Source organism: Ursus maritimus, unplaced genomic scaffold (assembly GCF_017311325.1).
Source record: "Ursus maritimus isolate PB19 unplaced genomic scaffold, ASM1731132v1 scaffold_26, whole genome shotgun sequence".
In the NCBI taxonomy this organism is placed as follows: Eukaryota; Metazoa; Chordata; class Mammalia; order Carnivora; family Ursidae; genus Ursus; species Ursus maritimus.
Window position 1 is genome coordinate 31,310,986 of NW_024425119.1, and position 12,631 is coordinate 31,323,616.

Consider the following 12,631-nt stretch of genomic DNA (forward strand, 5'->3'; position numbering starts at 1 on the left):
TCATATGTGTACTAAAATGTTGTAGTGTTCAACGATTAATTAGCTGCTTAATCATAGAAAACAAACTGAGGATTGCTTGAGGGAAGGGGTGCTGAGGAGATGGGGTAACTGGGTGATGGACATTAAGGAGGGCATGTGATATAATGAGAACTGGATATTATATAAGACTGATGAATTACTGATATCTACCACTTAAACCAGTAATACATTATATGTTAATTAATTGAATTTAAATCAAAATTAATTTTAAAAAGGTTTGACTATAAGAAAGTAATTCTTTTTAAAGCTCATATGTATAACTGTTAATTCCACTCTTTCAAAAATGTCTTATGCATAAAACACATAGTATAGAAGTTTCTCTATTTTATCTAATTCTCTATGTGCTACTTCAAAGAGGAAACAAATGTATTGGTGAGACCGTGTGTCTGAAAACAAAAAAGTAGTTTCATGATACCTAATTCTCAAATTATTAAGTTTAATGTAAACTGAGAATGTGACAGGATAATATTTCTGTCACAGACTTTACATATATCTAGATTGATGATGGTCTCAGGGACAACTGTATATTCAAATATGAAGGAAAAACAGTTTTCAAATGCTAACAGTAGACAATAAAAAGCCTAGTGTGCTGCAGGAAATATAACCAAAGCAGAAAAGAGAATGTCAATAATGGAAAAGCAATAAATGCTATAAAGTCTGTCTTCTGTGTTTATGTTCCGATAAAAGCATACATTCAAATTAAACCATGGACTATTCACCCAAGTTTATTTTTTTGAAACAAAGTTAAATGCATTTTAAAAATGATAGACTTTACCTCCTTCCCGTTGAACTATGTGATAGAGGTGGACATTGTGCAGAATGCATTCCAGATCACGGTCTGTATAGCCTTTATCATGCATGTCATCCACTGAATCAGGATAGATGACTTGATCGCGAAGACTTCCAAGAGACATGTATGGCCTATAAAACACCAAGTACACAAGAATCCTAGTACAAAAGTGTTTTAGTTTACTCAGTGTGACAGTCTCGTGGTCTGAAATCTCCAGAGCAGACTTCAAATACCATATGTCTAGGATTACATGTATTACCTGGTAATGAGTATTTCTCTCTCAGGCACAACAGGATCATACTCCATTATGTTCATGTAAAAATTTATTGAGACATAGCCACAAGAAACAGTTGGATATTTTCAGCACAGAAATACATACCTTATTCAATGTGTTTTATAAACATTGCTTCTGCATTTCGTCTAAAATTATTTGGTTTAAATATTATAAAATTTGAGGTTTTGACCCAGCGATGTAAACAAGCAAAACTTTTTAAAAATGCCATTAATGGGATGCCTAGGTGGCTCAGCTGGTTGAGCATGGACTCTTGGTTTCAGCTTAGATCATGATCTCATGGGTGGTGGGATCCACCTGCATCAGGCTCTGGGTTTAGGGGGGAGTCTGCTTGTCCCTCTCCCTCCCTCTCTGCCCTTCCCCCCAACTTGTGTGTGGGAGCATGCTTGTGCTTGCTCTCTCTCTCTCTAGGATAAATAAATAAGTAAAATCTTTAGAAAAAAATAAATAATTAAGATGCCATTAATAATAAAATGAATGCAAATTCAAACTACACTGAGTTTCTTACTTTTCAAATTGGTAAAAGTTCAAAACCTTGACAACTCTGTTAGCAAATATAGAGAAACAGGTACTCATACATTGGTGAAAATGCAAAAATGTACAACCTTTTGGAGAGGATTTGGCAAAGCATCATATAATTTGGCCTTTGACCCACTTCTTGCAATTTACTCTAAAGACGCATTTCCAAAAATAACAACAATAAGAGTGTGTAAGATCCATTGCAGCATTATCTGTAATTGCAAAATATTGAAAACAATCTAAATGTCCATAACAAGGAGACTGAATAAACTATAACACCTACAGGATGGAGCTGTGAAACAGGATGTGGATGTTCTCTATAGAGTGATTTTCCATAATATACTTTTAAGTTGAAAAGCAAAGTGTGCAGAAATAGATGTATAGGAGGGTTCTCAACAGCAGCATTATGGATATATGCAACCAGTACTTCTTTGTAGTTGAGGGCTATCTTACGATTTATAGATGTTTAGCAGCATACCTGGTCTCCACCCACCAGACGCTAGTAGCATCTACTACAGTAGTGACCCCTCCCCCCATAAAAAGTCTCCAGATATTGCCCCCTACAGGACAAAACCATCCCTAATTTGAGAATCACTAATATATAGTATACTACCTTTATACAAAATGAAAGCAAAATAAGAAAGTATACATTTATCTGCTTACATTTATAAAAGGAAACACAGAAACCAGAAATTAATAAAATCGGTTACCTACTGGAGATTGGAGAAAGAAGGCAGAATGGATAGGGGAGGGAGCGAGTATCCTTTCTCTACGTATCCTTTCTATATAGTTTTTACTTTTAGAATCACGTTAAAATATTATTATTCAAAAAAAATAACATGAAACCAATAACCAGTGAAGGAAGTAACCTTAAAATTAAATATAAACAGAAACAAATGAACTGAATGGTATATCAAATGAATAGCAACCACATAAAAGGGGGAGGAGGTGCTGGTCCAAGTAACTTGAACCTGGCCACACAATTTCAGTTGAAGACCAAAAGAACCACAAAGAAATCTTGAACCTTATTTGGCAAGTTTCTTGTTAGTAATGATACAGGTGTAACAATTCTGAAACTATTTTACTTATGTTGCAGGACTGACCAAAGAAGTAAACACTTTAATAATGTTAGGAGCTAGGGTGCTCCCTCTGAAGAAAGAAGATACAAACATGGCAGGTGAGAAGGCAAGAAAAACTATATTTCATTTGAATTCAAGTGTCAGTATGAATTCATGCTTTAAAAAAATATATTTCCTGTTCTGTCTACACTCTGTGTATCCTGACATTATCCTCTTAGAAGGACCCAACAGCATTTAGGTAGTGTAGTGGGTTGAACTGTGGACCCAAGAAGATATGCCCAAGTCCTAAACCCCATGTACCTGTGAATGTGACCTTATTTGGGGCGGGGGGGGGGGTGGTCTTTGCAGATGTAACTAAGTTAAGGATTTCCAGGATTAACCAGATGGGCCCTAAAACCAGTAAGTGCCCTTATAAGAAGAGGAGAATGGAAGGGAAGAAAGTCATGTAATGATGGAGACAGAGATTGGAGTTATGCTGTCCTGGGCCAAGGAATGCCCGGCACTACCAGAAGCTGGAAGAGGCAAGAAAAGATTCTATCCTAGAGCTTTCTTAGGGAGGATAGGCCTGCCAACACCTTGATTTTGAACTCCTGACTTCCAGAACTATGAGAGAATACATTTCTGTTGTTTTAAACCACCAAGTTTTTGGTTACCCAGCAGATTTTGGAAACAGGTAGTATTCTTGTACCAAAAAAAAGAAAAAAGAAAAAAAGTGTAACCTGAATTGTAGCATCAGGAAGCCACCAGACGAACCTAACTTAAAGGATTTTCTTAAAATAACAACAGTTCTGCACTCTATGTATATCAGTGTGGTAAAAAAAGAGAAGCTGAGGAAGTGAGATTAAAAGAAACTAGAGCAACATGACAACTAAAATGCAAATGAATTGAGAAAAACAAGTTATTATAAAGGATAGTATTATGATACTTGGCAATGTTTATATATGGAAAGTTGTTGGGGGACCTAGGTGGTTCAGTGGGTCGAGCGTCCAACTCTTGGTTTTGACTCAGGTCATGATCTCATGGGTCGTGGGATCAAGTCCCGAGTGGGGCTCCGCACTCAGTGGGGGGTCTGCTTTGGGATTCTCTCCCCCAACCCTCGCCCACCTCTCACGCATGCACTCTCTCTCCCTCTCTCTAAAATAAATAAATATTAAAAATATTTATAAAAAAATATGGAGAATTGTTGGGAGTCATTAAGAGAACATGACTGCCAGTTGACCATGAACTGGACTGGGACAATCGGAGGCTCCTCATCCCCTCAGTTGTGCTTGGAATGTATGCTCTGACCACGACTCCCACCACTGGAACTGTTTCCAAGGAAGCAGCCTTTGAATGAGCAATGTGTTGCTGGGACTGTCTGGATGCTATATGTGACTGAACCCAGTTAAGGCCTCTATACAAACTTAAGATTCTGGTGGGCAAGTGCAGAGATCCACTCACCTTGTATCTGACCATGACAAGCCTCATGTTAATTCCCCTGCTTGCTTCTTAAACCTACCACCTACCAATCTGGAGTAGTCTCTTCCATCTCCTTTTGCCCTTGATGTATAGGGGTCAGTTTGTGAACCAACAAACGTACGTTTAGGTAATAATATTATACCAGTGTTAAGTTTCATGAATTTGATTATTGTTCTATGGTTATGCTAGACAATATCTTTGCTCTTTGGAAATACATCCTAAAGTAGTTAGGGATGAAGATTTATGATTGCTGCAACTTACTTTTAAAAGGGAAGGGGGGTGGGAGAAAGAGACTAAGTTGAAAGTTTTAAATATAAATGTGTTTTTGTAGATCAGTTGTCTACCTATTCTCCCATAATATGCAAATGATTCAGTTGAAGGACAGATAACACAAGATTGTTTTACAACAGGCTTAACTAATATTTGAAAATAAAAATATTTATATCTTAATGATACATATATACACTCATGTAAAGATTTTCAATGGGATCTTTACAAATATGGGAATCCCTGGTCATATTTCTAAAATTGAGATACAGGGCAGCTTGGGTGGCTCAGTAGGTTAAATATCCAACTCTTGGTTTCAGCTGGGATCATAGTCTCAGGGTCATAGGATCGAGCTCCAAGTTGGGCTCCGTGCTCAGCAGGGAGTCTGCTTCAGATTCTCTCTCTTCCTCTGCCCCTCCCCCTGCTCACTCTCTCTCTCTCAAATAAATAAATCTTTTTCAAAAATTGAAATATAATTCACATATCATAAAATCCACCCTTTTAAAGTACACAATTCAGTGATTTTTAGTATATTCACAAGCTCACGTAACCATTGCCACTATCTAATTCCAGAACACTTTCTTCACGCCAAAAAGAAACTCTATACCCCATAGCAGACAGTCCACATTCTTCCCTCCTCCCAACCCCTGGCAACCACTAATCTACTTTCTGTCTCCATGGATTTGCCTATTCTGGACATTCATATACGTGAAATCATACAATATGTGGTCTTTTGGGATGACCTTCTTTCTGTTAGCATAATACTTCAGGTTCATTCCTATTGTAGCATGTAACTGTATTTCATTCCTTTTTATGGCTGAATAATATTCCACTGTATGAATATGCCACATTCTGTTAATCCATTCATCAGCTGATGGATATTCCAGTTGTTTTCACTATTTGCCTATTATAAACAGTGGGCATACACCTAGGAGAGGAATTGCTGGGGCATAGAACTCTTTGTTTACTTTTTGAGGAACTGCCCAACTGTTTTTTTTGAAGTGACTCTGTCATTTCTGGTCACATTTCTTCTACCATATCCCTATATCTTCCTCTCCTGCCTTTTTACCTTTCCATCTCCAGTCTACCATATTTTTTTTTAAAAAATAGAATTAGGACACACAGTTATTTGTCTATATATGTTAAGCATTCATATAATGTGACAATATCTTAAATTAATATCTGGTTATAATAATAATAATAGCATAAAATTGAAATTGTCTATCAGAGCCAATGAGTAGTTTTTCAACTAGTACTCTGAGACTATTTAAAGAAGAAATACAAGGAAACCGTAGTCAGCAGTACTTTCTCTAACTTCCGAAGTGACACCAGCTCCAATTTATTGTAAATTAGAAGCACAGATATATCCTATACTTTAGTATAAACCCAGATACAATTTGATCTACAGAACAGCCATGACACAATATATAATGGAGACTACAATGATTAAAATACATCTGAATGTTCATTTCACAAATGTTTCTACAGGATTCTACCATAAGACTTGATTAACTGGCAATATTTGATGAAATCATATTTTGTATCCACATTTCAAGGAAGACAGTAAAGAGTCATGGTTGTGATAATAGGCTTTGGAGAGATGGTTCTGGACTGGAATTCCAATTTCACTATTTACTAGCAATGTGACCGAAATTCTGAACTAGAGGTAACTCATTTATAAAGTAACTTGCTGTATTCCATTTGTTATGAAAATTAAATGAAGCAGTGGGCTTTTATAAAGCAAAAAGGAAGCAATGTAGATGGAGAACTTAGTACAGTATAGGTACGTAGCAGGCACTCAATAAACTGTTACAGAAACAAAAGTTCATTTCTACTTAGGCTTAAGTTTGCTACCTATGTGAAAAGGCAACATCTTAAAAAAGAACAGCTGCAAAAGAATTTCTGTTTAACCAGCAAAGAGACTAGTGGTTTTATACCACATAGTAAATTTATATTATTTTCATGAGATTAATACACAAGTACATAATTATGTAAATTTTAGAAATTATATTCTGTTAAACACTCAAGAAAGCATCTCAGGTTTACCTAGAAGTACTTCTTTTAGTAACTGGAGCACCACTTAGTTCACTGGAGCATTTTTTTTTTTTTTTTTTTTTTTTTTTTTTAGATAGAGACAGCCAGCGAGAGAGGGAACACAAGCAGGGGGAGTGGGAGAGGAAGAAGCAGGCTCATAGTGGAGGAGCCTGACGTGGGGCTCGATCCCATAACACTGGGATCACACCCTGAGCCGAAGGCAGATGCTTAACGACTGCACCACCCAGGCGCCCCACACTGGAGCAATTTATAGGGCCTGAAAGGCTCTTAAGGCCAAGTAAATTCAGAAGGGCTCTTAAGGCCAAGTAAAATAGTTATGTTTTTGCAATGCTGAAGTTTTTATTCAGTTTATAAGTCTCATGACATTTTGAATATGCACTCTTAAAATAAAAGTCAAAACAAAACAAAAAAAACCATGGTGTTTAGCTATTAAGTTTTTAAAATTTAATCAGCATGAAATTTAAGTAAAATGTCAAACCATAAACATTTTATGATGCAAAAATGAACTGCAAATGTGTCCACATAACTTATTATTTGAGCTATTGTTACTCAAAAGGATAAAATAGAATATGAAAACTGCTACTTTGAAAATTTATGTGAAGGGAATGCAGATGAAATTATACAAGAAATATTTATAAAATTATATATTTATAAGGACTAAAAAGTACTGCTTTTTTAGAGTCCCATTTCCTCTCAATTGTTTTACCATCATGAAAAATGATAAAAATAACACATTCCATACATGTTTAATGAGGTACATAGCAACTAAGGGTACTTTTTTTTTTTAAAGGGGGAAAGGGTCAAAGGGAGAGGGGTAGAGAGAGAATCTTAAGCAGTCTCCACACCCAGCACAAAGCCCAACGCGGGGCTTGATCTCGCAACCCTGAGATCATGTCCTGACCCGAATACAAGAGTCGGTCACTTAACCAACTGAGCCACCCAGGCACCCCCAACTAAGGATACTTTGATAGATTGTATTAATATATTTATTTAAAATTATTATAAAGTTAAGGTTACCACCAAATTCTCTTGAAAAGCTATATCAAGAAAAGCTATATCAAGAATCTATTTGAAATCACAGGAAACAGATGACCCTATATCCAATGTTTATATGACTAGTTTGAGTGTGATCCTTTTCCAACTCAAAGGCCTGGAATTTAACATTTTAAGCTAGCTCAAGTTCCTCTAGTCTTACTAAAGTTATACATAATGGATAAGTACTTAAAATACCCTTTACTGAGCTTTCCTTTCTAGATATATAGAATTCAGATTATCTTCTAAATATTTCAGGTAGATCCAGTTACCATCAGAATGTTATTAGCTTACGTGCTCTGGCCCATCAGAGAGGGAATCATGCAACACATCTACTACAAGCAACAAAAGAAATAGATTGCTTGTAATTAGCAGCTATCAGAAAAGAAACACTAGCTAGTTTCAATTTATTTCTCTAAGTAAAATCCAGAATCACCTCTGTTTGCTGTGGAAAAGATATCGGAATAAACTCATAGGTATCACATTATAATTTAAATAATAATTATTGTTTAAATGATTATCATAATTGCTCTTCTTCGTCATCTGGGACTACTTCAAATGCATCTACATTTAAAACTGTTCATTATATGGGGCGCCTGGGTGGCACAGCGGTTAATCGTCTGCCTTCGGCTCAGGGCGTGATCCCGGCGTTACGGGATCGAGTCCCACATCAGGCTCTTCCGCTATGAGCCTGCTTCTTCCTCTCCCACTCCCCCTGCTTGTGTTCCCTCTCTCGCTGGCTGTCTCTCTCTGTCGAATAAATAAATAAAATCTTTAAAAAAAATAAAATAAAATAAAATAAAACTGTTCATTATAAGAGGAAAATTAAAGTTACTTCAGATCAAATCCATTCCCAATGTTTATGGTTTTTTATTTTATATTACAAATGTCTCAGGGTACTTCTATAATTTGTATTCTACTCCCCACTTTTCTGTGTTAACATTTAAAAATCTGACAATTTATGATTGTTCTGGTGAAATGTATTAACATATATTAAGGTTTATATTCATATATTTTTATATTGTTCTGTATTTTTCTCTTTAATGGAGACAAAGGTAGAAAAAAGGAGAAAGCATTGAGAAGTGTTGGCTGTCTTTGTTGCTTGTCGTCTTTGGAATGATCACCCAAAATGCTAAATGTTTCATAGTCATCTGGAATTTGTCAACAATGTTGACAAAAATTTCACAGCAATATTAACTATATTTAAACATGAGATGTGTTAAGTTTAAGGTACAGCTAAGTACTGCTGTGTTACCATAGTGATAAGAAGTTAGCAATCAGAAAGCCATAAAATCTAGCTATTCATTATTCATATAAATGTACACACTGGGACAAGTCATGTCATCAGATCCTTTCATGAACAGCTAGAATTAAATTTGGGTCCTCAATGCATAAGTCATTCCCTATATTCTTAAAAAAATATGTGGCAAAAAAGAAGTACTCAACTGAAAAGAGATATTAACTATTACTGCAATCATATTTTTAGGATGTTATTTCTAGGTGACAAAACAGAGATGTGCACAGCCTCTGAAGAAAAGGGACCGTATTTATTTCCAAGTAATAGGAATAATGTTAGTGGGATAATCAAAGTATTGCTAACTTGATGAGAATGCAAACTTCTTAAAAATCAACTTTTGTTAAGAGTATTTATTATTATATTAGGGGCGCCTGGGTGGCTTAGTCGTTAAGCGTCTGCCTTCGGCTCAGATCATGATCCCAGGGTCCTGGGATCGAGCCCCGTGTCGGGCTCCCTGCTCAGCAGGAAGCCTGCTTCTCCCTCTCCCACTCCCCCTGCTTGTGTTCCCTCTCTTGCCGTGTCTCTCTCTGTCAAATAAATAAAATCTTTAAAAAAAAAAGAGTATTTATCATTATATTAGATTATTGTATGAAATCCCTGTTATTTGACTTTTTGACCTACAAAAATTCTAATTCCATATGGTTCAACTTAATAACTGACTCATAAGGAAAACTTTTAGATGCAAAAGATTTTTCATCATTATTATTTTTTTTTAAAGATTTTATTTATTCATTTGACAGAGAGAGAGACAGCCAGCGAGAGAGGGAACAAAAGAGGGGGAGTGGGAGAGGGAGAAGCAGGCTCCCAGCGGAAGAGCCTGACATCGGGCTCGATTCCAGAACTCCAGGATCACGCCCTGAGCTGAAGGCAGACGCTTAACGACTGAGCCACCCAGGCGCCCCCGTCATTATTATTTTTATAAATTAACTGATAGAATAGTTAAATATGAAAAAAAATGTATCCTAAACATTTTTCCAAGCAACAGAAAGCTATAGGAAATTGTTTACATTTATAGATACTTTTAAGAGAGCTTTAAAAAACTGAACTGTAGCAATTACTACACAAGAGATACCAAAATGTATAATTTACAATTTTGTCAGCCAGCTGCTCCAAGATACTTATGCAAAGTTTACTTGCTTTGAGTCTAATAGTCAGAAAGCAAAGGAATAGGAGTAAATTAGCTATAGCATATTACTGAGCCTTCTTCATGGCTAAAATAATTTCTTTTACAAAGGTCATGTTAAATGACAAATAGTTATCCCCATCATACAGAGGATTAAATGACATATCTAGTGCAAGAAACAAAATAGTTTGCTTTCTAATTAGTGTATAGAACCAGACTGATTTGGCAGTAGAAACCAAATCTGTGGAGATGTTCATTCATTCACTTTTTCAGTCAGTCATCGTATGTTCATTGCACTGTTGTAATATGCCATTTTGTAGATTCTATAGATTCGGTAGGATACCACCAGTGTGGTACAGATATGCAGATGCCCTTTCTAGCTTATATTCTATGAAAATTTGTTCAACAGTGAGTCAACATGGGCAAAGTCTGTTCTAGTAACAACTCCCACTCCCTAAGATTTGTCTAATTTAGGAGCAGCAGTACCAGTGTGTGTGTAACTGACTGTGTATAGGGTTCCATGAGTATGCCTGAATGAAGTCATTTCATACTCTTCCTTTATTCCAGTGGCCCTTTCAGACCAATATCCCACTCAGGCAATGGCCCCGGGGGAAGCCTGCATCTTACTTAAATAAACACAGTCTTTGTCCTTCAGAGGTTCTCCTTTTTGGTGTTTTTGCACCTAGAGATCCATTAAGAATGAAAAGTTCCAAAAATTAGAGACCAAGAGGAAAACAGTAATCAAGGTATTTAAACTAGCATTTCCCCCATACTCTCACTTAGGTCTTTTTCCAGGCCGCATTCTCATTTTTACACTGAGATCTGTGACAAGGAAAGAAAAGAAAAGAAAAAAGAAAAGAAAAGAAAAGAAAAGAAAAGAAAAGAAAAGAAAAGAAAAGGAAAGGAAAGGAAAGAAAAGAGAAAAGAAAGGAAAAGAAAGAAAAGGGAAAGAGAAAGAAAAAGAAAAAGAAAAAAAGAAGAGGAAGAGAAAAGAAAAAAGAAAAAAAGAAGCAAAGCAAGGATCTCACTAACAATACTTATTGACTATGAGGCACCCTCTCTGCCATGGAAAAAGTAGGCAAACCAGGTCTTCTAAACTCCCTCCTGATCTCATGTTCTCCTGGTTCTTTAATAGTCATTATTTGGTTTTATATGCATGGGTTAAACGATGTTCTTCAATAACGTAGTTCTCCTACCCCTCCAAATAGAAAACCTGGATATGAAAGGTATTTATATAGAAACAATTCAAAAGGATGTAAGTATTTACAAAACTCGTTTGACATATGCACATCTTAGCCTGCAGTGCAGTTGTGTCAACGTTGGTGTTATTGGTGTTACGTGTTTTGTTCATTCTGATGAACTTCTTAAACCAAAAATCTTTACCCTGTTGCAAAAGACAATCTCTTCTTTTGACAAGATAAAGGTTAAATGATGATTTTTTAATGTCATAATACATTATGAAAATTAAGATTCGTTTTATATTTCTGCAGGAAGTCTGATTTTATTTTATTTTCCTTAAAGATTTTATTTATTTATTTGAGAGAGAGTGAGCAAAAGAGAGAGCACAAGCTGAGGGGGAGAGGCAGAGGGAGAAGCAGACTCCCCTCTGAGCAGGGAGCCCAACATGCGGCTCAACTCCAGGACCCTGAGATCATGACCTGAGCTGAAGGCAGATGCTTAACTGACTGAGCCACCCAGGCACCTTGGAAGTCTGATTTTAAATTAAGGGAATACTTTTAGAGATTATATAAAATTTTATAGATAAGTGGGTTTTAGAAGAACAGAAGGAATAGAGAACATATTCTAATTTGAAAGTGATTTAAACATAGTTTAAAGGAATTTCAGTGTTACACAAGAATATAACTCCCTCCACATTAACATAAATGAATGATAGCCAGTACCTGTGCTAAATTTTATTTTCTTTTTTTTAAGATTTTATTTATGTATTAGAGAGGTGGAGAGAAAGAGAACGAACACAAGTATGGGAGGAGGGGCAGAGAGAGAGGAAGAGGGAGAAGCAGACCTCCCCACTGAGCAGGGTGCCTGACATGGGACTTGATCCCAGGATCCAGGGATCATGACCTGAGCCAAAGGCAGACACCCAACTGACTGAGCCACCCAGCCCCCCCACCCATTATGCTAAAATTTCTTGGATTGTCCTCCACCCCCAGCATTATAAGGGCCTTGGCTTCCAAACAATAGCTTGATATTAGTACAGATTTAGCATACCAAGCAAACAACCTGAACTGGTGATGCTTGCAAGATCAGGCAAGAGAGTAGTAATTTTTCAGAGAAGTGTGCCCTGCTGCCTGTAACAACCGAGACAAAATAACTTCAGAGCCAGACTTGCCTAAGTGCAAATGTTAGCTCCCCTCGGCTGGACGACTTCAACCTATGTTTTCTCATCTAAAGATAGGGATACTAACACCAACTTTATGGGTTTTCATACAGAAAAATTAGAAACAAATGTGTAGAATAGTGAGTAATGCACAGCAATAATTTGTCACGTTGTAAAATAACAAAACAAAACAAAAACAAAGTAATAAGGCCAGAGAGGTTTAGCTCTGCTAACAATGCTCCAAGATCCATCAATTATTTTAAGAGGTCATAAGATTCTCAAAACAAAAATCAATATTAATTCACTTTATGTTAAAAATGCATAGGCTGGTCAACTATACTT

At 36.4% G+C, this 12,631-nt stretch overlaps 1 protein-coding gene across 1 annotated transcript in view; it reads right to left on the bottom strand.

The window, feature by feature from the left end:
- Positions 1-12,631, bottom strand: part of ABCD2 (ATP binding cassette subfamily D member 2) — a 60,198-nt gene that overhangs the window by 16,955 nt on the left and 30,612 nt on the right. Inside the window, exon 7 of the mRNA XM_008704452.1 lies at positions 815-960. Within this exon, the coding sequence (XP_008702674.1) occupies positions 815-960 (146 nt within the window). The remainder of the gene's footprint in view (positions 1-814; positions 961-12,631) is intronic.